General features: G+C 47.8%; 1 protein-coding gene across 1 annotated transcript; it reads left to right on the forward strand.

The window, feature by feature from the left end:
- Window positions 1-27,761, forward strand: ERCC3 (ERCC excision repair 3, TFIIH core complex helicase subunit). The gene is made up of 15 exons (XM_037850154.1): window positions 1-28; window positions 364-569; window positions 1,985-2,221; window positions 3,383-3,432; window positions 3,799-3,934; window positions 4,011-4,175; window positions 5,235-5,439; window positions 6,455-6,769; window positions 7,172-7,356; window positions 11,028-11,230; window positions 15,913-16,009; window positions 20,770-20,887; window positions 23,976-24,094; window positions 25,851-26,003; window positions 27,326-27,761. Exons 1-15 carry the CDS (start codon window positions 1-3, stop codon window positions 27,458-27,460), a joined length of 2,352 nt encoding a protein of 783 aa, XP_037706082.1. The 3' UTR covers window positions 27,461-27,761.
- Window positions 27,762-27,927: the final 166 nt, after the last annotated feature.

Genomic DNA, 27,927 nt, shown 5'->3' on the forward strand with positions numbered 1-27,927 from the left:
ATGGGCAGGCGAGACCGAGCGGACCGCGGTGAGCCGTGGGTGTGGGTGTGGGTGTGGGTGGGCGCCGGCCTCACTCGACCCGCCGCCCCTGAGTCGTAGCTGCTCGAGGTCCCCTCAGCCGCGTCCGTGCCCCTCGCCCCCTTTGCTTGTCCCCGCTGGCGCGCGGGGAGCACCTTGACGGGGGACAGCCCTGGGCCAGGCTCGGAGCGCTTGAGGGGGAGGACGCCCCGGACATAGGGAACGTTAGCGGTGCGTTCTTGGCGCTGGGGAAATGCGGCCCCTGCCAGGTTGCCCGGAAGGCCGCCGTGCCGCGCGGGGTTTCTCAGGAGTGTGCCCCGCTCACTGCTGTGTCCTGATTCGCAGAGAAGAAGAGGTCCAAGAAGCGGCACTACGAGGAAGAGGAGGAGGATGAAGACGACGCCCCTGGGAACGAGTCCCAGGAAGCGGTGCCCGCGGCGGCCAGGAAGCAGGTGGATGAGTCGGGCACCAAAGTGGATGAGTATGGAGCCAAGGACTACAGGTTGCAGATGCCGCTGAAGGATGACCACACCTCCAGGCCCCTCTGGGTGGTAAGCAGGCCCGAGCCATCCGTTCTACACTGTTGGAAAGATCTCTGCATTAGCTGTTTAGGAAAGCCAGTTCTCTATAGCAAGTTTAAACCACTGGTTTAAAAAGCTTATGAATCTTAGGAGCCCAGATCTTCTCCAAATTCCAGGGCATTCCTGTCAAATGCTGGTATCCTGGTGTGGATCTAGGTCCTCTTTTCAGTCTGAAGCCTCTTCAGAGTGGAGGAAGGCAGGTACGATGCCGTTTCCTGGTGAAGGGAGTTCAACTTAGAAAAGATCTCAAGATGAGAGCCATCAGCTTCAGGTGTCTGTGCAAGGCCCTATACAAAGTAAGCAGAAGGAGTCTGGAGAAGGCTGTTGCCACAGACGGCTTCCCCAGTTGTAGACTGTGGGGCACACTCCCAGTGACCACAAGTACTTTTAGAAGGCAATATTTTAAACAGTATCCTAATATAGGCCCCCATGAGGGAAGCTAAACAGAAACATTCCTATTTAGAAGGAGAGAATGGGTTCTGCTCTGAAATTCTGTGATCAGCTAGCTTCCTCTCAGGCCAGCAGAACAGCCACCTCTGGAACAGCCATTGGTCACTGTGTTTGGTAGTCCTGCACTGACTCCTTTTCTCCAAGGTGTTCCCTTGTCATACTTGACTGACTCCAGGACATTCAGGGTAAAGATCTTTCCTTTCCATTTGTGGGGCATCAAGTAAGGGTGCTTTCAGTTATGATTCATTGAGTGCCTGCTCCTTTAATATGTTAGGACACTCAGATACAATCAGTATTTCCTGATCCTCTTTCACTACTGCAGTAGGTTTTTTCTTACCAGAGTCATTGGTTCCAGTGCAAAAGTCCATCATTGTAAAAGGTTAAAACTCCAGTGCCTATGGCTTTTGTTGGTTCAGTCAGTGCAGTTCACCCAATGCAGATGTGAATCAAGGAGGTGGTCTCTGTTTTTACGGCTGTGTTTCTGTGTTGCATCATATTGATATCAGAAGGAAATACTTTATCTACCAAATAAATGGCATTTATTGTTTAAATACTTATTTCACATTTCTGAAGTTAATGGAAGACATTATATTAGCAACCTTCTCAACTTGAAATAAGTGATGTTTTACATTCAGCCAAAATGTAGCCGAAAGGTGACTTGAGGATGTGGGTAGCCAGAAAGGTGGGATTTCCTTGTGAAGAATAGTGAGAAAAACCTACTTACTTTGGAAACGTTTTTGTCTATTTTCTATTCTTCTGTAACTGGTCCAATAGTTAGCTGAAGGAATCCTCACAAAATTGTCCCTGGTGTGGCAAAGCTTAAAGATCATTTTGGGAGCAGCTTATCCTCTCTTGATAATGACGAGGGAAAGAGTGGAGGGGTCTCTGCGATTCATTAGACTCCTTATCTGTTGTGTCCATCTGGTGTATCTCAGGCTCCCGATGGCCACATCTTCCTAGAAGCCTTCTCTCCAGTATACAAGTATGCTCAGGACTTCCTGGTGGCCATTGCAGAGCCAGTGTGCCGGCCAACCCACGTGCACGAGTACAGGCTGACTGCCTACTCCCTGTACGCCGCTGTCAGCGTCGGGCTGCAGACCAGTGACATCACTGAGTACCTCAGGAAGCTCAGCAAGACCGGTGTTCCTGATGGCATTATTCAGTTTATTAAGGCAAGTGGGGACTGCTTACCCCTTTCTGGGGATGTAGTAGTGGGGACAGGTGCTGTGCTTTGTCAGCTTTTGGTGGCCATGGAAATGGGATGTTCAGATTGCCTGCCGCATAATAACTGACTACCCCAGCTGCTGTCCTTCTGGATCTACCATTGCATTCTTATCTCAGCCACACTTCTGTAAGCTGCACCCAGCCGAGCATAGCGGGACACTAATTCAGGCCCAGACTGGCCAGATTGTTTGGGGATGCAGTCTAGGGTAGATGGTGAACTTCATCTGAGGCTAAATACCTGGGCAAGACCAATGGTCAGCGATTTCTCTCAGGGAAAGTTAAAAATCAGAACTTCAGAGTTTGAAGTAGAGAATGATTCCATGTGAGCAGCAGTTGAACGTCCTTTGAGATGGGTGTCTGCCAATGAGGAGAGATGGATGATGGCTTTCATTGCCTTTGGCTGACCTAAAGGTTATGGGATTCATACCTCCAAATACTGGAAGGGTAGAAGGTGGATATCCAGCCCTGGAGAAGCTGGCAGGGGCCCTGGAGAGAGTTCTTTTCTGGTGATGTGTAAGATGTCCTTGATGGATTCATCTCTTTGGGTTGAGCCTCAGAATCTTGCTGTGCTCAGTCTTTGGCTGGGAGCTGCCTGTGGGAATTGATGGGTTGGCGCTGGGGCAGGCGGCAGCAGGAGATCTGCATGGAATGTCTTCAAGATGGTCACCATACAGCCTCTGTTGCATTCCAGCCTCTAGATTGTTGGGAACCACAGGGATTCAAGATCTATTCTCTGCCATCAAGACGCTTACATGCTACTTGGTGATAACATTGATTTGGAGGCCAGGAGGCCTTTGCGTTTTATTTACTCCGCACACAATTACTGATCACATACTCTGTGCCAGTTCTGTGCTGGGAGCTGTAGTACTTGTAGAATTAACCAGGGGAGAGAAGGGTTTTGCTCTCAGAAAGTAGAGTTTAATAGAAAAGCTCAGTTTAGGCAGATCTGACCCTGCTGGGATTGCACATTGGGTTTTTCTAAAGTAAAACGAACACTTTGCTGGACTGGTGGGTAGTGAAACATGACCCGTAGTGAATGTGTTTGAGGTTTTCTGGAAATCTGAGCTGCTCATTACAAATTTCATGTTTGGTGTTGTCATTGCTTGTAGTTGTGTACTGTCAGCTATGGAAAAGTCAAGCTGGTCCTGAAGCACAACAGGTAAGAGACTCCTAGATAGGCCTGGCCCTCTGTGCTAGGTGGGAGGAAGGGCTGTGGGAAGGGGCTGATGTTTGTGGACTCCCGTGAAGCATGGACCAGAGGAGCAGGAGCAGTGATCCGATCTGGCCAAAACTGGAAATCGTCCCCTGGGCACTGGATCCCCCTAGTGACGGAGCTGGGGCTCAGATCCCTGCTTAATTGACTTCAAAGCCAGGGCCCCAGCAACTCTCAGTCACATTTGACCAAGGGTTGGGGGCGTGAGAAGGTACTACAAGGCCCCTATTTCCAGACTATCTCATTGGCTGAGCAGTAGAACCTTCTGGAAGTAGCTGGTCAACAGACACGTCCTTGCTCCCCTGCTTGTAGATACTTTGTTGAAAGCTCCCACCCGGATGTCATCCAGCATCTTCTCCAGGACCCAGTGATCCGGGAATGCAGGCTGAGAAACGCCGAGGGGGAGGCGACCGAGCTCATCACAGAGACTTTCACAAGCAGATCTGCCGTATGTGGCCCTGGGTTGGTCTTGGGGTGGGGTGCCTGGGGGCCCTGCAGGTCCAGACCTACCTTTTCTCTTACAGATTTCTAAAACTGCTGAGGGTAGTGGTGGGCCCTCCACTTCCCGAGGCACGGATCCGCAGAGCAAGTCTGACATCCCTACAGACCTGTTTGACTTCTACGAGCAAATGGACAAAGATGAGGAGGAGGAGGAGGAGACGCAGACCGTGTCCTTTGAGGTCAAGCAGGTTGGTGAGTGTACCCCCTCCTGGTCCGCTCACGAAGCCGGCACCAGAAGCCCGCCCCGGCCCTGCGTGAGAGAAAGGAAGGCCTGTTGTTCCTGCCTCGCTGTCTCCTTCCTATGTCTGGGGCCCTGGCTTCCTTTTGTTTTCTTTTTTTTTTAAATGAAGATTTATTCACATACTGTGCAATCATCTAAAATATATAATCCATTGATCACATTACCATCATATAGTTGATCATTCATCACCCCGATCTATTTTTTTTTTAACATTTTCCTTTTACCAGAAAAAGGGAAAATAAGAATACAAAAATAAGAGTAAAAACAGAACACCCAAAATATGCCCCCCCCGCCCTATTTTTCTTTTATTTTTTTTGCCCCTGTTTTTCTGTCCATCCATACACTGGATAAAGGGGAGTGTGATCCACATGGCTTTCACAATCACATTGTCACCCCTTGTAAGCTCCATTGTTATATAATCATCTTCAAGAGTCACGTCTACTGGGTTGTAGTTTGGTAGTTTCAGGTATTTACTGGTAGCTATTCCAATTCGTTAGAACCTAAAAAGGGTTGTCTATATTACGTGTAAGAATGTCCACCAGAGTGACCTCTTGACTCCATTTGAAATCTCTCAGCCACTGAAACTTTATTTCATTTCATTTCGCATCCCCCTTTTGGTCAAGAAGATGTTCTCCATCCCACAATGCCAGGTCTAGATTCCTCCCTGGGAGTCATATTCCACGTTGCTAGGGAGCGTTACACCCCTGGGTGTCAGATCCCACGTGGGGGGGAAGGCAGTGATTTCACCTGCCAAGTTGGCTTAGCTAGAGAGAGAGATCTTGGCTTCCTTTTGATGGAGGTGGGCTCTGTGTGCTCTGTTCCTCACACTGGAGAGGTGTGAGACTCAGGGCCATTTTTTTTTTTAAATTCAGTTTTATTGAGGTATATTCACATACCATATAATCATCCATGGTGTAAAGTCTTGGGCCCTGTAGAATATTCACTGTTATTGAGCATACTTTGGATTTACCAGAATTATAAAACCTTCCTTATGCTCACTCCCCAGGAAATGATTGAGGAGCTCCAGAAACGGTGCATCCACCTTGAGTACCCTCTGCTGGCAGAATATGACTTCCGGAATGATTCTGTCAATCCTGACATCAACATTGATCTGAAACCCACAGCTGTCCTGAGGCCCTACCAGGAGAAGAGCTTGCGGAAGATGTTTGGGAATGGGCGTGCCCGCTCGGGGGTCATTGTTCTCCCATGTGGTAAGTGACACCTGTGGTCAGATCACTCAGATGAAGGACGCAACCAGGCTGCTTGTCTGGGCTCACCTGGGGCCTCCTGCTCTCCTCCCCACATTTCCCCAGTTCTCACCCTGCCAGGGAAGAGCCATGGTCAGAGGGCTCCTGAATCGCTGGCAGGTATTTATTGAGTACTGAGTGCAGGGCCTGGTGGGGAGTCAGATGGTAAATAGATTAGCTCTGTGTTAAACAGTGATGACGGGGAGGGGGCAGCTTTACATAGCCTAGTGAGGTTCTCACTGTTGTTTGGAATCAGCTTTGTGACTTGTGTGTATTTGGAGGCTCTCCAGCACAGAAACTGTGCTTGTTCATGGAAGGCCTTTTAAAATGTGTGTGTCTGAGAAAGGATGGTTGGAGCTTCCTTGATATCCACTTGATGTTATTTCTCAGCATGCCAGGTTCTGGTCTAGGTTCTGGGCCAGAGGTGATGATAGACTCACCTGGGAGTCCTGCTCAGGCTTGAGGCAGAGTCTTCTGGGCAGGAGATCATAATAGCTATCTTTTACCAAGTTCCCACTTTGTGCAGACTCTGAGCTAGGTACCCCTCGACCTCAGCAACACCTCTTCGTTATGACGTTGGGCAAGGTATTGAACTCTTTTTAGATTTCCCCATCTTTAAAATGGCAGTAATAGTAGTGTCTCTATCCCTGGTTTGTTTTGAGATTTCAGCATTTGAACAGGCCTGTGAAGTCTTGCAGTAGGGCCTGGCACGAGGTAAGTAGACAGTACTGTTGCTGGGCTCACTGTTGCTGGGCTCACTGTTACTGTCCCTTTAAATTCTCAGGTGTCTTGGAGGTGAGCATATTTCCTTTCCATAAAGAAGAAAACCTAGGCTTGGGGCAGTAAGTACCTCACCAGTCCAGTTCTGAGGATTATTACAAGTTTTTGCCTAGATTCGTGTGCTGAACAGTCACTCTGTCCGTCCCTGTCCTTTACTTCAACCCAGCTTTGGATAGGACCTGCCTGTGGTTTCTTGTAGGTGCCGGGAAGTCCCTGGTAGGCGTGACAGCTGCGTGCACTGTCCGGAAGCGCTGCCTGGTGCTGGGCAACTCAGCTGTGTCTGTGGAGCAGTGGAAAGCCCAGTTCAAGATGTGGTCCACCATTGATGACAGCCAGATCTGCCGCTTCACCTCTGATGCCAAGGACAAGCCCGTAGGCTGCTCCGTTGCTGTCAGCACCTACTCCATGCTGGGCCACACCACCAAAAGGTCCTGGGAGGCTGAGCGCGTCATGGAGTGGCTCAAGACCCAGGAGTGGGGCCTCATGATCCTGGACGAAGTGCACACCATCCCAGGTAAGCGGGGTGGGGGCTGGGCCACCCATTCATCATGTAAATGACAGTGGTTGCCAGTTGGGTTGGTGAAAAGACTGCTGTGTCTCCCATCCCATCTTGCTAGAAAGACTTTCTGAGCAAAGCGTTGAAATAATTCAGCATACATTGGGTAGAGTGGGGAGGGGTGGGTGTGCCCATAGCCTTTTTAATCACAGAAGTTACTTAGATGCTAGTTTTCTCCCTTCTTCCATCTTTCTTGTCACAGCTTAACTTGCAACACATTTTTCATGGCCCTGGGAAAGCGACTAGAACATTGAAAAGTCCTTACAGTAGTGTTGTTTTACTTGGAGGCGCAGGTATTGCTCCTTGTGTGGCACCCGAGCATTTTAAAAAGCGAGCATGAATGTCTGATTGTGTCCCCAGCCAAGATGTTCCGGCGGGTGCTCACCATTGTGCAGGCCCACTGCAAGTTGGGTTTGACTGCGACTCTTGTCCGAGAGGATGACAAAATCGTTGACCTGAATTTTCTGATTGGGCCGAAGCTCTACGAAGCCAATTGGATGGAGCTCCAGAACAGTGGCTACATTGCCAAAGTCCAGTGTGCGGAGGTAGCTGCTCCCTCCCCAGGCCTGCGGCTCGGTGGGCGTCTTAGGGGAGAGCCGGGGGCAAGGGAATGGGTTGGGTGGGCTCCTCATGCCCAGACACAGCAAAGCCATGTGGGGAGAGCCTGTGGCTGCCCCCCGTGGTCCCCTAAGCCACTGGTGAGGTTAGCAGCAGTGTACCTGCTCCACAGGTACGGGAAACCCAGTAGCTTATCCAGGGTCATGCATTCGATATGGTAAAGGCACGATGCTCCCAAGCCCATGCTCCTCTGTGAGTGGGCAACCTCAGGGTGTTCCTGCTGCCCTTACCCCTCAGGGTTCTTGGGTGGTCCTGCCTGGGCAGCCACCCCGGCCTGGGGCCTTGATCATTTTAGTTCTAAGAACACATTTTCCCAGTATTCTGGAATGAATATCCTTGCAGGTAGATGTTTAAAAATGCACATCCAAAGGTGAGTCTGCTCTGAAAGAATCCCTTCTAGCACTTAAAGTGCCTCATTCGCCAGTCAGAGGAGGGGCTGAGAGGGGCCTCTTGGCCAAGGTTAGTTCGAGGACCAGGAGCAGTTAGATTCACTCCCTTGTCTTTCTCATCACCACCCACCTTAAGCAATGGCACATTTGGGGCCCCCAGTTCCTCTGCCCTCCCCCTGTCAGGGTGACCTCCATTTTGGATCTTATGCTGACCTGGTTGGTTTTTTTATCTTCATGTAAAGAGAATCAGGTTGTGTATGTTCTTGTATGTCTTCTGCTCAGTACTATTCCTTACCTATTGTGTTATTTCTTTGATAATGCAAGTAGCTGTGGCTTGTTCCTTTGCATCGCTGTGTGGTGTCTGTTGTACAGCTCCACCAGAATTTGATACACTTACATGGAATACTGCACAAAAGTAAAAATTTTACTAAAGTCGATGGACATTTGGGTTGCTAAGCTTTTTGTAACAGCATAACTGAGGTATAATTTACATACCATAACATTCACCTGTTGCAAGTGTACAATTCTGTGACTTTTGTAAATTTAAATTGCAGCTACTGCCACAATTTTAGAACATTTCCTGCACCCCAGAAAGTTTCCTCATGCCCATTTCCAGTTAATCCCGCTTCCACTCCCATTCCTAAGGCAACTGTTGATTTATTTTCTCTCTCTAAATTTGGATTGCTTAGTCCTTTTCCTATTATGACAGTTTTGCTGTAAATATTCTTGTACATGTTTCCTGGGACTGCTGTGTAGGAGTTTTTCTGAAGCAGCATTATTCAGACTTCAGAATGTAACCCCATTAGTGGGATGGTAGGATCGCTTCAGTGAGCTGTGACAGAATAAAATAGAATCTACTAGAAAGCATAGTACATGAAAGGGTATATATTGTTTCCTGAAACTGTGTGTCTGTAATGTTTGGTTTGTGATGTCAAGTGCTCAGAATTGGCTTTGCTGGATTTGAAGGATATGCAGATGTTCGCTTTACTAGTCAGCCCCCATTTTTTCCAAAAGTGGTTGTACCAGGTAACACACTCACCAGGGGTGATGAGGGTGCTTTACGGCTCCTCCAGCACAGAATATGGAATTGGATTTTTTCTCTTTTAATTTTTGCTGAAGTGGCAGGTGTGAAATGATGTCTCTTTGTGGTCTTAATTTGTATTATCTTGATTACTCATGAGGTTGATTAGTACATTCTCAGATGTATATGGACCAGTTGTGTTCTATGTTCTGTGAAATTCAGGATTTTAAAGTATTTACTGTGCAAAAAGAATTGCTTTGGCTATAAAGAAGTAGACAATCTAATGGAGTCAAGTAGGGCCTGTCACACTCATCTCTAGTAGTGGAGCATGTCAATCGGCGAGAGGCTCAGAGACCCCCTCAGAGGGCGCCTCTCGGGCTGGAGGCACAGCAGTGAGCACAGTGAGGGGAGGACCTGTCACAACCCAGAACACTAAGAGATTTACAAGTGTCACCTCTGCCCTCATTGCCTCCAGCTCTGCGTTGGAGGAGACTGAGGCAGAGACAGGGCTCACCACGTGTGTCAGGAAGTCTCAGCACCACTGTGTGCCTGGGCCAGAGTCACTCTGGGGCTGGCCAGTTGGTTCTGGAACCGCTGACTCTGTTCTGCCTCTTACTAGAACTTGAGGTGCATTTAGGATGTATGAGTCATATTTTATATAACCGTACATGTACATAAGCTTAGAAAAGCTCAGATTGTGCTGAAAGAGGAAGACAGATAGGCTGATTGAGCTTGGGTCACTTATGGCCCATGGCTTTATCGTGGAAGGTTAACCCGGGTTGCAGCCCATCCCTCTGGGCTAAGGTAGAAGCCCTTTGCCCTTTTCCACACTGCCTATAGCTGTCACAGACAGGGCTTGACAGTCTTGGGGGCTCATCCATGAAGTTTCTTGGCTTTTGATGTCTTTCCATCCAACGGTGTTTTTCATGGTTTAGCATACATGTTCTTCCATTTCCTCTGTACCTCTGAAATTGAAATGATTCTTCTTTACTAGCCTCAGGACTTGCCAGCTTGAATTTTTGTGGGTGGGAATTGGGGTTTAGGTGGCAGGGAAGAATGAGTGACTCACGCAGTGGTACTAAGTGACCAGCAGGTATGACTGGCTTCTCCCTGAGGATCCCAGAGCCTAACTAAAGGGCTCCTTGCCCTGTGCTAGGAAGTGCGTGTGTGGGTGTGTGTGGATGGGGAGTTGTCTGCAGCACAGCCAACTTGTGTCCTCAGGACAGATTGGTTGCATCTCTGGCTGAGAGTCTGGTTTCCCTCACAGAACTGGTGTGAAAATAATTCCATGGGTAGCTTTGCACTTAAAAATCTTTGTTAAGACGTGGAATATGACTCCTGGGGAGGAATCTAGACCCGGCATCGTGGGATGGAGAACATCTTTTTGACCAAATGGGGATGTGAAAGTAAATGAAATAAGCTTCAGTGGGAGAGAGATTCCAAAAGGAGCCGAGAGGTCACTCTGGTGGGCACTCTTACGCACAATATAGACAACCCTTTTTAGGTTCTAATGAATTGGAATAGCTAACAGTAAATACCTGAAACTATCAAACTACAACCCAGAACCCATGAATCGTGAAGACAATAGTATAAAAATATAGCTTATGAGGGGTGACAATGTGATTGGGAAAGCCATAAGGACCACACTCACCTTTGTCTAGTGTATGGAAGGATGAGTAGAAAAATGGGGGCAAAAATAAACAACAACAAAAAAACACCCAGTGTTCGTTTTTACTTTTTTACTTTAATTGTTCTTTTTTACTTTAATTGTTCTTTTTACTTTTATTTTTATTCTTATTATTTTTGTGTGTATGGTAAAGAAAATGGCAAAAGTCAATTTTGGTGATGAATGCATATAATGTACTATATAATGGTACTGTAAACAATTGAATGTACTCTTTGTTTTGTATGACTGCATGGTATGTGAATTTATCTCAATAAAAATGAATTTAAAAAAAAATCTTAGTTAAGTGATTAACATGTGATAGTACCTTGGGTTCAACATTGGAATTATATTAGATTTTGGATGTGTGTGTTTACAGTTTTACTGAGATATAATTCACATACTATTGGGTTTTTGTTTTGATTTGTTTTAAAGCTAATTCTGATAAATGAAAGGGCTTCAAAAGTTTCACATCATGAGATGTCTTAACTCAGAAAATGACCCCTGATTCTTACTGTCTCACAGGTTTGGTGCCCGATGTCACCTGAGTTTTATCGGGAGTATGTGGCAATCAAAACCAAGAAACGAATCTTGCTGTACACCATGAACCCCAACAAATTCAGAGCTTGCCAGTTTCTGATCAAATTTCACGAGAGGAGGAATGACAAGATTATCGTCTTTGCCGACAACGTGTTTGCCCTGAAGGAGTACGCCATCCGGCTGAACAAGTAAGAACTGGAGAGTTGGAGCTGTTTCCAGCCATGCTCATCCCCGAGTGAGAGTGTGACGGTGCCTCGCAGGAACTTCTCGGCACCTGTGGGTCTGGTCTGTGGGCTAGGTCCCAGGAGCCAGGCCAGACGGAGCAACTGGCAGTCAGGGACAGAGATGAGAGTGTGTAGAAAGGAGAGGAGCATCACCCTGAACTCACAGTGGGGGCTAGAGAGTCGTTCTGATCTCGGGCACATGTCCAAGATTTAGTCTCCAAAGGTGGGCCGGAGTTTCCCACCAGAGCATATTGTTCAAGGGTCAGAAAGGCAAGGCAAGCAGGGCCAGCATCCCAGGTACAGACCTGCATCTAGAAACAGCTTCTCAGGAAACACCCACCCAGCCCTCTCACCAACCCACAGCCTCATGCAGAACCTGAGCTTAAAACCTGGCCATTCTAAATCCTCACTGTGCTTCCTCGCACCACACCACAGGACTTGAGGGGCTGGAATTGGACCAGGAGGCAGGGTCCCCTAGAGACAGGCCTTCGTTGTTTTTTGAGGTTAGGCATGGAGAGAGAAGAATGACTATAGAAAGCTATGTGTTAGGCACACTATATACGCTTTATTTAATCCTCACCTCAGTCATGGAATGGTTGCATTATTCCCAATTGTCAGATGCAAAAACTGAGGCACAAGAAGATTGGGCTTCTTGTTTCTGAAAATTATGCCCCTTTTTAAATTTAGAAAATATGTATGTGTGTTTATTGCAGTAATGTGGATTATTATGGAAAATAGAAGTTCCCTGCACCCACATCTTCCCACTCACAATTCCTGTCCCCAGAGGTGCAGCCACTTTCAAAATTTCAACTCGTTTTTCTGTTCACCTTTATATTTCTAATAGCTTATACAGCAGTTTCTTGATTATTAATTGTAGAAACTCTTACTGTGGAAGGTGAGGATTTAGCTCTCTTATAGCACCCACCCTACTCTCTCCCACTATCCCTCCCCACTATGGTAATAGCACAAATTTGGGAGCTGACTTAGTATTCAGTGTTACATTATTTTGATTGTATGAATATTGTTCAGGCAGAGTCATACGGTGTATGATTACATTTTCTTTCTTGTAAGCATTTGTTTTTTCTGGAGTTAATGCCTTGTTGCTTTAGCTTGATTTTCTATACACTAATTCTCACTCCTCTCCAGATTCTCTAGTAGAGTCAGGTACATTACATAATCCCTCAGCTCCTTTTCCTTTCTCCTTTCTTTTTCCTGGGAGGATCCCTGCTTTGATCCAGCCTCTTTGCTCTCTGGGAGAGAATAGAGCTGCCACCAGCCATCATCGTGGGGCTTCCCTTGGGAACATCCTGTGAGTTTCCTGGGCCTCTTCTGTGTTGGAGCCCCTGCTCCTCATCTCTGGTCTCCTCCCTCTTGATCACTCACTTTGATAGAGCACCTCCTCTAGTAGATTCCTGAGAGAAGATGCTGAGAAAGAAAAGCTTGGGAGGCTTTGGCTGCCTGCAGATGTGTTTTATCTGACCCTCATGATAGGTACTTGAGCCAGGCCTCAGAATGATGAATGCAGGGCTCGGTTTTCTCGAGGCTTCTGCTGTGGCTCCATGGAACTCGGCCACCCTTCTGATTCTCATTGTATGTGCTCTTTTGTGTGGTGGTCTCTTTTCCCTCTCCCAGGAGGATTTTAGGATTTTCTTTTTAGCCTTTTTGCAGATTTCAAACTGGCATGCCATAGTATGGTACTTTTTCTTTCATCGTCATGGGCAGTCATTGGGCTCTTTCCGTCTGGAAACGCACGTCCTTCAGGTCTGAGAATTTCTTTGTATTCTTTCTTTGGTAATCACCTTCTCTGTGTTTTCTCTCTTCTCTTTGGAATACCTGCTGGTTCAGATTGGATCTTCGGAACAACTTACTCCATTTTTCTCATCTTTTTTCCCTCTATTTTTTATCCCTTTGTCTTCCAACCCTTCTACTGAATTTTTCATAAACTTCCAAGAATTTTTTAGAGATTATTTCATGAGTGCAGTGTCTTCTCAGGCTGTTGTAGCTTTTGAAACTTTCTTTTCTTCCTTGTATTACCTCTTTTCATCAGGTTATTTTGATTTTTTCATCACTGTCTTTAGAGTTCTTCAGATTTCTGATAATCCTTGACTGTATTTTCTTGTTTAAGAGTCAGTCACTAAAGAGCTGATTGTACTTCCTCTAGGGCTTGGCAGGTTTGTTGATGGGTGGGCCCCCTAGAGCCTGTTTGTCTAGAAGTCTCCAGCTGCCAGTGGTCTCTGGTCCACTGGCCTGTGGTGGGAGAAGAGGGGACTGAGGAGTCCTAACACTGAGGTGCACTTGCCCTTGGCTCTGCCTGGCGTCCCTGCGCACAGAGTCTCCCACTCGGAATCCAGGATGTAAGCTTCTGGTTTTCTGCCATGGGGAGTCGGGGCTGGCTGCTGGGGTTGGGAGTCTGGCTGCTCATCGAAAAACCCTCTCTGTGCTTGTCTGCGGCCCTGCCCCACCACCCCACTACCCGAGCACCTGGCAGCTCCCTGCTGAGCCTGTGGTGTTCTGTGTAGCACATTGGCTTGCTTTGTGTCAGCTCTCCCTCTTGCCAGCCTGTGTCCCCACTTTCCCAGACAAATGGTCCTCTAGCTCACTTCCTAGGCCTGCATCTGTCTGCTTTGCAGCTTCCAAATGTGATTCACATGTCTCATCGCTTTTCCTGTTCTCTTTGCCCTTGTGGGCGTGTGCCCCTTTAACCCTTTACGCTCACGTCTGTGTGAGAGGGCAGTGGGCAGCACACATGCTTACGGTGTCACATGTAAGGGGAAGTCCTTCCCTCCCCATCCCAGCCCCCACTCCTGCACTCCTTCCGGATTCTCCTGGGCCTGCCTGATGCCTGCATCTGACACACCCTTGAGGCTTGTTCTCCGGTTGCAGCCTCCTGAGCAGCTGCCTGGCACTGTCAGCTCTGTGCCCATCTCGTGCAGTGAAGGGCAGCCAACTGGCCAGATTACGTATGCCGTGGCAGTCATCAGAACTTTGCTCGTTACCTTGACTTGTTCTGAGCTTTTGCTTTCAATTGTGGGAGGTGCTTCTGGTTCTTTTTCTTTCCTTGCTTTAATGTGATCCTGTGGGGCAGGTCTGATGATGACACTGCCTCATTTTACAGCTTGTGAAGCCCTGGCCTGTGACAAGGAGACCGAGGGAAGGCACAGTGTCATTGAAGTGCTTTGTGGGAGAGACGATTGGGGCTTTCTGGTGGTGTGGAGGGGGTGGGGAGAGCATAAACATTGGCGTCAGGGAGGCTGGATTTGAATCCAGCTCCTCTGCTCCTTCGCTGTGACCCAGTGAAAGTGGCTTTGCTTCTCTGAACCTAGTCTGCACTCCCTATAATGGAGTTAACACCAGCCCCCTCAGAAGATTCTTGGGCCTGGCATCTAGCGGGTGTTCAGTAAACATTAGGCGCTCTTTCTGGAGCATGGTTGTCCTTCTGTGCCTCATCTGCTTAGGGGAGCTTTCAGAAACCAGGGCTCATCTTTGTGTGAATAGCTTCTCCTGACAGTGGGGGAAGGGAAAGAACCACCTAAAAGCCTGGGGACTGAGAGATGGGCTGTTCTGAAGCGTGGAGCTTCCCAGGCGTTTCCACATTGCAACATGCATGGACAGTGCTGAGATTTGCACAGCCCACTGGACACTGTCAGATAACAGGCGAGCGTCTCGCGGTCAGGGGGACCAGACAACATGAGCCTGAGGGGCCTGGTGGTCCTAGGCCCTGCCCAGCTTCCCTGCTGGGCAACAGGTTTGTGGTCTCAGGCACCCCTGGGACCAGCTTGCTGTGTGGCATTGGGAAGTGCCACGTGGAGTCTCCCGGTCGTGCTTCTTGAGCTTTTGAGGGACCCTTGACTCTCCGCTCCCAACATGTGAACTGTGGAACAGCGAAAACTCCCTAAGGGTCAGAGGCATACTAGCAGAGGTGGGTGGGTTTGTTAGCGCAGTACCCAGCTTTGCGCTTGGCGTTGGCTGACACTGCCCACCCGGGAGCTGCTGTCATTGCTCCTGCTGTCACCATCTCTGTGGTTGCCATTGTGCCAGTCCTGGGTCACCAGAGCACTCCAAGATAGAGGGGTGTGCAGTGCCAGGTGCCACTAGGGGATAGCCGGGAAGGTTGGCAGGGAGCTGGCAGCTAAAGAGAAGCTTGTGAGCTTTGGTGGGTACAGGTGGCAGGAGGGGAAAAGACCGAAAGAGGCTCTGCTTTGCTTTTTTGCTCATTTCTTGGAGAAGGCCCGTGTCAGTAGGAAACAGTTGCTTCCAGCCTTTCGTGATGGAAATAGCAGTGTTTCTTCTGCCGCTCCCATTGGGCTTTGTGAGGTCCGGAGGCTTCTCTTTTTACAGTCTCCAAGCTCAGAGCTAGAGGTGATGAAGCAGGGAAAAGCCAGTCCAAAAAAAGAAAAAAAGAAAAGTAAAGGAGTGAATCCCAAAAAGAGTGATCAATCTGAATACCCCTGAGTTAGTGGGAAGAGGGAGGGGTGGGAGTTGGTATCTGAACCAGTCCTTTTTATTGCTCTTCTGATGTTCTTGCATAACAGAGGCTTCTTCTGAAGTAAGCGACTTTGCCTTAGTTCCTTTCTCCCCCTTTCATTCTTTCAGGGTAATTAAGGAGTGATTCTTTGTCTTTCTAATGCACCTTTGTTCTTCTCTAGACCCTATATTTATGGTCCTACGTCCCAGGGAGAAAGGATGCAAATTCTCCAGAATTTCAAGCACAACCCCAAAATCAACACCATCTTCATATCCAAGGTTTGTGTGGCAAGCAGGGTGGTGGTGAAGCTCTTAGGAAGCTTGTCAGTCAGCGGCTGGGGGCGGGAGATGATTCCTGGACAGTGAAATTGTGTTTAAGGAACTTCATGTGGACGTTTTCATTCCTGTATGTCCAATGTCTGGGGACCAGGGGCAGGGGAATAATAGGATATTGGATGAAGTAGATTGAGGATTTTAATGTACTGTGGATAAGCTACAAAGTTTCTTAGCTTAAATAAGAATTTTTCCCACTTCTTTTTGGAATACAAGAATTTTAAGTAGTATTTCTTGTAAAAAGGAAATAAAACTTCATTTCCTACTCTGGCAAAAGTAGACCTTCAGACGAGGCTGTCTTTCTGGAATTGGAGATTTCTGCATGTTGTGGGCCTGCTTTGATGGGGGGTGGTGAATGTAAGCACAGCTCACTCTCAACATGCCCAGCTTTGTGACGGTTTTCATTCACCATTAGAACCTGCAGCCCAGCAATTTAGGACAATCAGATTATGACAGACCCAAAGGCTAAGGGAAGTGAGATTGACCTGTAGAGTGATCAGGGCTAAGTACCACCCTGTAGTGTGTGACTGGTAACCTTGATGGTTGGAGTCCCCAAGTGGAAGAGGCTCCCCAAATCAGAATCCAGCCTCTCCTGGGTCACGTTGTTCCAGATGTGCTGCTTATCTCAGTGGCCACCAGAAAAGAGTCTGATGGATGGTTTTGTGCGGCCCCATTGCCTTACACAGAGTGAGCCTTGGTTAACATGGGGCCTCTGATCTTTGGGTCCCTCGCACCCAGCAGCATGCATGTGGGAGACATATGGTGGGGATGGGGATCGCTGACAGCTTCTTTACACACAGAGGATCACATATATTCTCTTGGGAGAATCAGGTCCCAGAGGCCCAGGGATGCATTTCTTTCTTCTTTTTTTTCCACTTAACACACATTTGTCATCTTACAGTTTTAGAGGTAGAAGTCTGAAATGGGTCTTAAAGGGTTAAAATCAAGGTGTTGGCAGGACTGTGCTTCTTCTGGAACCTCTAAGGGAGAATTGTTCCTTGCCTTTTCCATCTTCCAGAGGCTGCCCACCTTTCTTTCTTTCTTTTTTTTTTTAATTAGAGAAGGTATAGGTTTACAGAAAAATCATACAGAAAAATATAGAGTTCCCATATGTTCCGGTTTGCTAAAGCTGCCATTATGCAAAATACTGGAAATGGAGTGGCTTTTATAAAGGGGATTTATTAGGTTGCAGATGAACAGTCCTAAGGCTATAAAAGTGTCCAAACTAAGGCATCAACAATAGGACACCTTCACTGAGGAAAGGCTGATGGCGTCCGGAACACCTCTGTCAGCTGGGAAGGCAAGTGGCTGGTGTCTGCTGGTCCTTTGCTCCCTGGTTGTGTTTCAAAATGGCTTTCTCCAAAATGTCTCTGGGCTTCTGTCTTGGTTCCTCTCTCTCAGCTCCTGTGCATCCTTGCTTCTTTCTTCCAGGGCATTTCTCTCTAAGCATCTGGGGGACCTCTCAGTGTCTCTGGGGCAAACTCTTGGCTTCATTTGTTAGCTTAGCATCTCCAAATATCTTTCTGTTTGCATCTCCAAGCATCTTAGTCTATATTGACTTTAAGCTTCTCCCAGGGGCAAACTCTGGATTACATATGTTCGCTTCTGTGCCGGTTTGAGTGTATTGTGTCCCCCAAATGCCATTATCTTTGTAGTCTTGTGTGGGGCAGAAGTTTTGGTGCTGGTTAGATTTGCTTGGAGTGTGCCCCACCCAGCTGTAGGAGATAATTTTGATGAGATGTTCCCATGGAGGTGTGGCCCCACCCATTCGGGGTGGGCCTTGATTGGTGGAGCTATATAAATGAGCTGACTGGGGGGGGGGGGAAGAAAGAGAGTGCAGCTGGGAGTGATGTTTTGAAGAGAAGCAAGCTTGCTGGAGAGGAACGTCCTGGGAGAAAGCCGTTTTGAGGCCAGAGTTTTGGAGCAGACGCCAGCTGCCTTCCTAGCTAGCAGAGGTTTAGAGGACGCCATTGGCCATCCTCCAGTGAAGGTACCCGATTGCTGAGATGTTACCTTGGACACTTTGTGGCCTTAAGACTGTAACTGTGTAGTGAAATAAACCCCCGCTTTATAAAAGCCTATCCATCTCTGGTGTTTTGCATTCCACAGCATTAGCAAACTAGAACAGATTTTGGTACCAGAGAAGTGGGGTGCTTTTGCTGCTGAGTCTGCAAATACCAAACATGTTGGAACAGCTTTTTAAATGGATAAGGGGAAGTTTCTGGAAGAGTTGTGAGGAGCTTGATAGAAAAGGCCAAAACTGCTTTAAAGAGACTGTTTGTGGAAATATGGACTCTAAAGATACTTCTGATGAGGACTTGAGCAGAAATGATGAATGTGTTGTTGTAAACTGGAAGAAAGGTGATCCTTGTTTTAAAGTGGCACAGAATTTGGCAAAATTGAGTCCTGGTGTCAGATGGAAGGAAGAATCTGGAAGCAACAACCTGGAATACTTAGCTGAGGAGATCTCCAGACTACGTGTGGAGGACGTATCCTGGCTTCTCCTTGCAGCTTATAGTAAAATGCAAGCAGAGAGAGATAAACTTAGAACTGAACTCTTGGGTTCAAAGAAACCAGAAGTTGATGGCTTGGAAAATTACAGGCTTCCAGGGGGTGGAATCCCAGAAGCTACAGGCCAACGTGAGGATGGAACCAAACACGGAACCCAGCCACCATTTCAGTACAAGCCGAGATTGGAAAAGGAGTTAAGCAGAAAGGATTTGTGGAAAGTCCTATTGTCTGATGGCTTTGACCCTTGCGTGCTTCATGCAAAGCCAACAGAATTTTTGCGAGATCTTTATAGACAGAGCCATTGCTGGTCTGGACTGGAGGAGACAGACAAGGAAAAAATTAAAGGAAAAATCTCTTCAAAGACAGAGCCATGGAGGTTGAGGTCTGGAGTCAGGAGGTCTTGGGCTGGGAGAGTGGAGCAGCCCACATGCATGGAAAGGGTGAGTTTGCCCTGGAGGTCGAGGGCGGGCTTTCCGCCTCGATGCTCTGGAAGAGTTTTGCCACCTCAGGTCCCAAAGAGGGTGGAGCACATTTCCAGGGAATTGAGGAGAGCCTGGCTGCCACCACACTGTTCTGAAGGGGTTGAGCGTGTGCCCCGGCGATGGAAGGGAATCCGGGAGCTGCCCCGGGGTTTGAGGAGGGTGGAGCCGAGAAGGTGGTCTCCCCAATGTGTGGATATGTTGGAGCACTCACCCAAGCGTTTGGAGAGGAACGGGCTGCCGAAAAGGCCCTTGGGAAGGGTTAGGCTCCCGCTCTCTCAAGCCCCAAGGATGCAACATTGTTCTGTAAATGACTCTTGGACTTTGAAATCTAATGGAGTTTGTCCTGCGGGTTTTAAGAACTGTTTTGCTCCTGTTAACCCTGTTTTCCTTACTGTTTCTCCTTATGGCAATGGGAATGTTTATCCTATGAATGTCCCTCCTTTGTATATTGGAAGCACGTAACTTGTTCTAAGTTCACAGATCCACAGCTAAAGAAAGATTGTGCCTTGGGACTGACCATGCCTAAATTGATTTTGATGGGATTTTGTGCTTAACTTTTGTTACTGAAATGATTTAAGTTTTTGTGGTATTGTGGAATGAATGTATTTTGTATTTGGAAAGATAATGCCATTTTGGGTTCCAGGGGGTGGAATGTGCCGGTTTGAGTGTATTGTGTCCCCCAAATGCCATTATCTTTGTAGTCTTGTGTGGGGCAGAAGTTTTGGTGCTGGTTAGATTTGCTTGGAGTGTGCCCCACCCAGCTGTAGGAGATAATTTTGATGAGATGTTCCCATGGAGGTGTGGCCCCACCCATTCGGGGTGGGCCTTGATTGGTGGAGCTATATAAATGAGCTGACTCGGGGGGGAAGAAAGAGAGTGCAGCTGGGAGTGATGTTTTGAAGAGAAGCAAGCTTGCTGGAGAGGAACGTCCTGGGAGAAAGCCGTTTTGAGGCCAGAGTTTTGGAGCAGACGCCAGCTGCCTTCCTAGCTAGCAGAGGTTTAGAGGACGCCATTGGCCATCCTCCAGTGAAGGTACCCGATTGCTGAGATGTTACCTTGGACACTTTGTGGCCTTAAGACTGTAACTGTGTAGTGAAATAAACCCCCGCTTTATAAAAGCCTATCCATCTCTGGTGTTTTGCATTCCACAGCATTAGCAAACTAGAACAGCTTCTCTCCAAAATGTCTCTCTCAGCTTCTCTGAGCTTCTCTCCATGAGCTCTTCTAATGTACTCCAGAGAACTAATCACCTCCATGGAAATGATCTAATCAAGAGGTCTCACCTACAGTTGGGTGGGTCACATCTCAACAGAAACAATCTAATCAGAAGGTCCCACCCTAATCAAAAGACTAACAAGTCTGCCCCCAAAAGATTGCATTAAAGAACATGGCTTTTGTAGGGGACATAATGAGATTCAAACCAGCACTCCATATATCCCCCTATTATTAACACCGTGTTTTAATGTGGTCTATGTGTTATAATTGATGAAAGGATCTTATTAGATTTGTACTATTAACTACACCAGAGGTACATTTCTAAGGGTCTCTGCTTTACCCCCTGCAGCAGAGGGACCTTATATGTAGAGAAGAGGGTAGTGGTTCTTTTTCTAAATTATCGAGATAGCTTATTTAAAAGGATGGTTGTTTTTTTTTTTTTTCTTTTTGCCTCATATTTAAAACCTTCCTAAACTCCCAGCTGCTTCATTTCTTTAGGTAGGTGACACATCGTTTGATCTGCCAGAAGCAAACGTTCTCATTCAGATCTCCTCTCATGGTGGCTCCCGGCGGCAGGAGGCCCAGAGGTTGGGACGGGTGCTTCGAGCCAAAAAAGGTAAAGTTGGCCTTTCCTCTTCTACTCTGGGAGAGCTCTTTTTTTGAACTGCTTCTGTTGGAGGAGCTGTCAGTGATTAGTGATGTTGAGCTTGTGCTTATTGGCTAGGGTGACTCTGAAGGGAAGGAGTCACAGAGCCACATCAAGATCCCCTTGGCCCTTGTTATTTCTCAGGCTTTGAGAGTGAATATGTGGATATTTTCCATGGCAGCTGCCTGGAATTCACAGGGATCTCCTCTAAGCTGAGCAGTGGTGTTGGCAGGTATGAGACTTAACCAGGGAAGAGAAGCGCTTAATGGTGTCAACCTGGAGGGGAGAAGGCGGAGGCTGGTGACAGTGACAGGGTAGGAGTTGGAAGCTGTCCCTGGGCCAGGAGGCAGGGGAAGGTTGTAGGAGCAGCTTGGGCAGCCACAGCATAGATGCGTCACTTACAACCTATAAAAGATTGCTGCCCGGGGTGGCAGTTGGTAGCAGGGCCATTGCACACTCAGTGAATGAAAAAAGAAAAGGCAGGATTGCAAGGGCTCTCACTGAGGAATTGTGGAGTCTCTCAGTGCTTGTGGCCTGCAGTGAAAGGATTGCTAGATACTGATCGTGTCTTTTGGTTTCATTGATTTTTCTGTCTTGCTTTTCTATTTTCTAAAAAACAGAAAGCTGTAATAGGTATTTTTTTCCTTCCTTCTGCTTCTTTTAGGTTTAGTTTGCTCTTCTTTCTCTAGTGTTTTAAGGTGCAAGGCCAGGATTTCTGTTCTTTTTTAATGTAGGTGTTTACAGCTTTAACTGCATCTTATAGGTTTTTGTATGTTGGATCTTCATTTTGTTTCATTTCAAAAGTATTTTCTGATTTCTCTTATGATTTCTCATTTGACTCATCAGTTATTCAGGAGTATGTTTCATTTCCACATATTTGTGAGTTTCTCAAATTTCTTTGTCACTGTTTTCTAATTTTATTCCATTGTGGTTAGAGAATATACTTTGAATACTTTCAGTCCCTTTGAAATTATTGTTCGCTGATTCTTCTGCCAGCCCATATTTGTTGATGAGTCCCTCTAGTAATTTTTCCTTTTTGTTATTGTACTTTTCAATTTCAGAAATTCTACGTCTTATTTTTTCTGACTCATTTTTGATATTCTCTGTTTGATGAGACATTATCATTGTACTTTCCTTACCTCTTTAAACATGGTTTTCTTTAGTTTTTTTCCTTTTTTTTTTTTTTAACGTTTATAATAGTTGATTTGTAGTCTTTGTCAACAAAGACCAACATCTGGGCTGTCTCAAGTGCAGTTTCTGTTGCTTGCTTTTTCCCTCTGTTGTATGGGTTAAACTTTGCTTTTGCTTTTACTTTGCATATAATTTTTTTTGTTGATAATGTATTGCAAGTCTGGACACTGATCTCCACCTCCGGTGGGGCTTGTTGTTATTGTTTGCTTGTTTGTTTGTTTAGAGACCTGGCTGGACTGTTTCACTGATGTCTGTGTCCCACACAGTGTGCAGCCTCTGAGGATGGTCCAGCCTTTGGCTTGTGCGTCCTTGGGTGACTGCCGGCTTTATTGTTTCCACCATGCTGTGGGTATGCAGATTACTCCAAGTGGAATGTGATTAAATTCTGCACCTTCAAATGGGTAGTTTTTGAGGCCAGTCTTTGAGGCATGCTCCAACCCCATGCAGGCTCTTCTTAAGGCCAGTCTTTGAGGCATGCTCCAACCCCGTGCAGGCTCTTCTTAACTGTCTCTTTCCCTGTTTGTCTTGGTAAACTCAGATGGTTAAGGTTAATCTTCTTGCTCTCATAGGGCTACCAGCCTTCTAATTGCTTACCAAAATCTCCACTGTTTTTGACAATACCCTTAGACTTGAACTTCCACATGCTCTGTTCCAAATAAAGTCAGTTCCCTTAAGGAGAGCCTCAGCTTTCTACCTGTCCCCATAGGCAATACTTCCACACTGCTGCTCTGGAGCTGGGGGCAGGGTCAGTGGCCTGTTTTTCTCTCAGTGGCACCCCTGCTTTATGAGCAGAATGTTGGATGGGGGGGGGTCTTCTCAAGTTGCCTCTCCTGGCATGGAACCTCCACCCTGTGAGTGAGCTGGGGTGAGGGCTACCGGGAGCCCTGTGTTCTTAACTTGCCTGGGGTCAACCATTGGCCCAAGGAGGGGAGCTGGGTGGAGTGTGGCAGCCCTGGACTCTTCAGCTGCTCTTGCCTGGCATAGCGCTTCTGCAGCACAGAGCTGGAAGGTTGAGAAGGGCTGGGGGGCTCCCCCTTTCAGGAGGAGGGGTTCCAGCACACCGAGCCGGCAGGGTAGCGGGTGGGGCCTGGTTCAGATGCCGCAGACTCGCTGTTCTCATTGGGATTTAGTGAGTTTTCTTGAATAAGTGTTTCTTGTTTGGCTGTGTGCTCTTAAGACAATTTCCAAAGGATTTAAATAGTTTTTCTTTTTTTTTTTAAATAATGTTTGTCAGTTTCTTTGGTTTCCCTGGTGTGGAGGGAAGCCATTCTCATGTTCTAGATTCTGGAAAGGCCTTTAAAGCACAGAGATAAACCAAATGACTTTCAGAGGAAATTCTTATTAACATACAGACCCCAGAGTGTAGCTGCTTAGAGTACCAGTTCTTTGGAGTTAAGAATCTGATTTAAGAGAAAGGCCAGAAAAGACCTACTCTACAGAGGCAACTTTTCTGCTTACTGGTTTCCATCTTTTGAGAGAGCAGCTCTCCCGCATGTGAGGGTCTCTGAATTCCCAGGGGCCTTAAATCCTCCCAGCGAGCCTGACAATGCACAGGCTCTAATTTCTCTCTCAGCCAGAAATGGTGCCCCTTGGTTCTCCCTGGGAAGGTTTGGTCCAGAAAAGTCTGCGCAGCTAGTATGAGTGTGGATGTAACAGGAATAAGAGCTTTTGTTTACTGGCTGCCTCCGTGGCCAGAAGCTGTTTGAGACCCTGTTTTCCCCTGGGCCCCGGTCCCTGGGTAAGGTCAAAGCAGTTGCCCTCCTGCCTGTAGCTTTTCCACTGCATCGCTCATTGTTGAGCCCTGGACCCTTGGCTCCTGGTGTCCTAACAGTAATGTTGTCCTTCACTCTGCTCTCCTCCTACCCAGGGATGGTCGCAGAGGAGTACAATGCCTTCTTCTACTCATTGGTGTCCCAGGACACACAGGAAATGGCGTACTCAACCAAGCGGCAGCGGTTCTTGGTGGACCAAGGTTATAGCTTTAAGGTACGTAGCAGACCAGGACCCAGGCTTTTGGTCCAGGAGAGGTGGGAGCTATGGTCAGCAACAACTTGAGAAGAACCTCAGGTGGCCCCCAGGCATTGGGCCACTGGAAGCCTTGCTTAAGGCTCCCTTCGTCTCTGCCTAAATTGCAGGGGGTTTTGAGGGAAAATACTGTGCAGAGTCCTCTCCTGCCCCCAGCGTCCCACAGTGAATAGTCAGAAGAAGGGCTAAGGGAGGTGTTTTGTAAAAGGAACTTTAGTTCCTGGTGGGGACATGGGGCTAGCTGGACAGGACTGGAGAGCCCTCAGTGTCCATCAGTGTGTCTGTCTGTGCCCCTTGGGGCTGCTTCCTTAGGGGGCCCCCAGGAGATCTGCAGCTTATCCCTTAGCCCACGGTGAGCCTGAGCCGTTCAGGCCTCTCCGGCACCACAGTCGCCTGTGCTCTGCAAATCCAATATTCAGAGAACTTGGGAAATGCTGAAGGTTTGGCTTGTATTGAATGAGGCATTTGCTTTCTTCCCTGTTGACATAAATAGTAAGTTTATGTCAGGATTTAGGGTCCCAGAGGGTGTTTATTTGTAGGGGTTGGTGGAGGTTGCTGGGAAGTAGGGGAAGAGAACCTCCCTGCCCCCAAAAAACACCAAAGGAACATCACTAGAACATGATCCCAGGTTCTTGGTTTGCTCAAGACTAGAGGAAACGGGCCAGAGCTCTGGCAGGAGGACAGGGTTGGCTGCTGCCTAGCCTCTCTTCTTTAGCCAGAGGCCAAGGCACAGACCTCTGTAGACCTCATACTGCGCTAGAGGACTGGACATTGGGTGTGAGCCCAGTTTTCTAAGGATTTGCATTGTGGTCTTTTTGCTCAACCCTAAGAAGAACATGCTGGTAAAGTTATCCACACTCATTCCTGTGAGCACTGTAGGGGTAAGAGCAGCACCGTGTCATAGGGTGTTCTGAGTTCTTTGAAAGGGAGCTGGACGGAAAGGCACACGAGCACACGGCTGTCAGGGCTGACTTGCTGCCCACCAGAAGAATGAGGCTAGAGCCCCGGAACATGACCCCGGACCTGCAGGAAAGGCGTCAGGCCAGGCAAGAGGCAACCTCTATCTGTACTTTGAATCTCTGGCTACCCAAGGATTCAGTCAGATCATTAACTTCTAAAAATTTTCTTTCAATTAAAATGATGAGAAGAATTACAGAGGGGAGAAAAAGAATTCTCTTTATATAATCAATCCAGGCTTTCTGCAGGGACTTGATGGCCTTGTAGTAAGTTATCTCTCTAGAAATGAAAACCAAATGTCTACCATGCTGATGTCTGTCCCTTTTAGAAGCAGTCTTGTCCCCGGTCCCTGACACCCTATCGCTTTTCCATGCTCCTCTTCTGGAAGCCCTGGGCCCTGCCCCAGGTCATAGGACCCCGTTCATAGGGCAGCGTCTTGTGCGTCTCGGTCTTTTGTTCCTTCCTCTACTTGGTGCAGGGTGGGAGAGCTGTAGGAACAGGGCTCCCGGTGATTATCCGTAAGTCATCATTTAGCTGCTGTACATTGGGAGCGGACTTCTCTGGCAGTTCCTTAATCTCTCCTGTTTGTAGTCATTCATCAAGCTCCCTGTTCAAGACAGCTCCTGAAGCTGGTCTTAGGGGTACCCCAGAGGGGCGGGGCCCGAGGGAGGGAAGTGACCAGAGCAAGTGACGCCAGGAGAAGGGCAGAGGAGGGCAAAGAAGAGAAAGCAAGGGCGACCGCCTGCTGCTCTTCTCGCAGGTGATCACAAAGCTCGCTGGCATGGAGGAGGAAGAACTGGCCTTTTCCACGAAAGAGGAGCAACAGCAGCTCCTACAGAAAGTCCTGGCAGCCTCTGACCTGGATGCCGAGGAGGAGGTGGTGGCAGGAGAATTTGGCTCCAAATCCAGCCAGGTGAGTGGGTGGGGCTTAGTCAGTTCTCCTGAAGGCAGAATTCTTAACACTTACACACACACACACACACACACACACACAGAGTGTTCTCTGCCATTTATTTTTAGAAACCTGGGAAATAGAAAAATGAGAGACGAGAATAATAAAGAAGCCTGGTAGCCTTTTGGTTGTGTCCCTCCATCTGCAAGTACTAGTCGACATAGCTGAGCTCACCATGGCTGTATATCGGGCTCCCACTTTGTTCACACCACAGGCTGGCAGAATCATTTGTTGGCCTCTTATTGTTGGAGCCCAGGATGGCAAACAGATGACCCCAGGCTCCCACCATGGTGGCCCCGGGGCTGTCTTTCTAGCTGTGGCCCGTCAGCCCACTCTTGGGGCTGCTTCCCCCTCATCCAGTGAGGAGAGCCGCCCAGCCTATGATAAGGGTTGAGGATCAACTCATACTGGAGCTTCAAAGGTGACTTTGAAAACCTGAGAATTCTCTAAAATAGTCACCCTTTCATTTATTCCACAAACACTTAACGGAGGTCCTGCTGTGCACCAGGGCCCCTCCAAGGAGAGAAGGGCAGTTTACTCAGATGCCTTTGGAATTCAATCAGTCTTAGAGACTGAGACAAGGCAAGAAGGAAGCAGCTGTCATATGGGGAGGGGCTGGGCAGGCTGTTGAAGGCCCTGCATTAGGGTCTGTCCACCCACATGCCCTGGGATCCAGTGCAGTGGCGTGCCCAGTTCCAGGTGGAGCCCTTGACTTGTGTGAGATCTTGTCACAGTCTTCTGGCGGGCCAGACGCAGTGACCCCCATTTTACAGGTGGGTTCATTGAGGCACAGAGGTTGAGGGCTTACTCTCAGTCACCAAGGGAGAGGTTGAGCCAGGATTCAAGCCCAGGGCTTTCATTTGATTCAGAACCTCAGGATGGAGTCTCAGATTTTGGGGAGCCTCATCCATCACTGTTAATAAATTCTGTTCAGAAATTGTCATGAGAAGAGGCAGTGGAGCATTATGGTTACAGACAGGGACTCTGAAGCCAGGCTGCCTGGGTTCACATCCCCTCTCTTAGGAGCTGTGTGATCTTGGACACATTACTTGGTCACCCTGTGCCTCAGCTTCCTCTTCTGTAAAATGAGGAGTATAGTGGTGTGAGAATCAAATGAGTTCAGGATTGTAAGTACATGTAACATGCTTGGAACAATGTCCAAGACATAGCTTGTGATTAGTAAATGTTATGTAGCACAATAATAAAAATTATGATTATTTAGGAGGTTGAGAGGTCTTTTCCCCTTGGAAACTTATGTGGGCTGCTTGTCCTCCTCCCTGCAGGTGTCTCGGCGCTTCGGCACCATGAGCTCCCTGTCGGGGGCCGATGACACGGTGTACATGGAATACCACTCGGCACGGAACAAGACTGCAGCTAATAAGCACGTGCACCCACTCTTCAAACGCTTTAGGAAGTGATGGTGCTTGGCTGAGGGATTCCAGCAGAACCTCCTCTCGCCACCTCCATGTGTTTTCCTCTCATGTTGGCTAGACTGGTCTAAATTCAGTCTTTGGCTTCGTTCTGTCTTCATGGGTCTTCCAGGGTTTGTGTAAAGGTGGGGAGACTGTATTTTTGGTCTTCTCAGACCACTTTACAAATTGTTGAGGAATGAGTCGATCCTGTATATAAAATTGTAATATGTAAAGTATATTTATCATAATGCTCTCCTGGATAAACAGCAGTGGGACATTTAGCCACTCTGCATTAAAGATGTGTGTGGATGCCTTGTTGTGGGTTTAGGTTATGTCTGGGTGATGGCCTTCCATCTGGGTCCTGCTTTGCAGCAGGCACAGAGGAGTAAGATGGAGCACAGCCCCGAGGAGCACTTGGGGACGCATGCCCTGAGAGAGAAAATTGGATGGAAGTGCTGATGGGTGTGAGGCCC

Source organism: Choloepus didactylus, chromosome 9 (assembly GCF_015220235.1).
Source record: "Choloepus didactylus isolate mChoDid1 chromosome 9, mChoDid1.pri, whole genome shotgun sequence".
Taxonomy (NCBI): domain Eukaryota; kingdom Metazoa; phylum Chordata; class Mammalia; order Pilosa; family Megalonychidae; genus Choloepus; species Choloepus didactylus.

What these genes read in the sequence shown, in the direction of transcription:
- ERCC3 (XM_037850154.1), top strand. Translation starts at nt 1, where the DNA reads ATGGGCAGGCGAGACCGAGCGGACCGCG. An exon ending in ACACCATCTTCATATCCAAG is followed by an intron (nt 16,010 to 20,769) that starts GTTTGTGTGGCA and finishes TCATTTCTTTAG; the next exon opens with GTAGGTGACACATCGTTTGA. An exon ending in GGTGCTTCGAGCCAAAAAAG is followed by an intron (nt 20,888 to 23,975) that starts GTAAAGTTGGCC and finishes CCTCCTACCCAG; the next exon opens with GGATGGTCGCAGAGGAGTAC.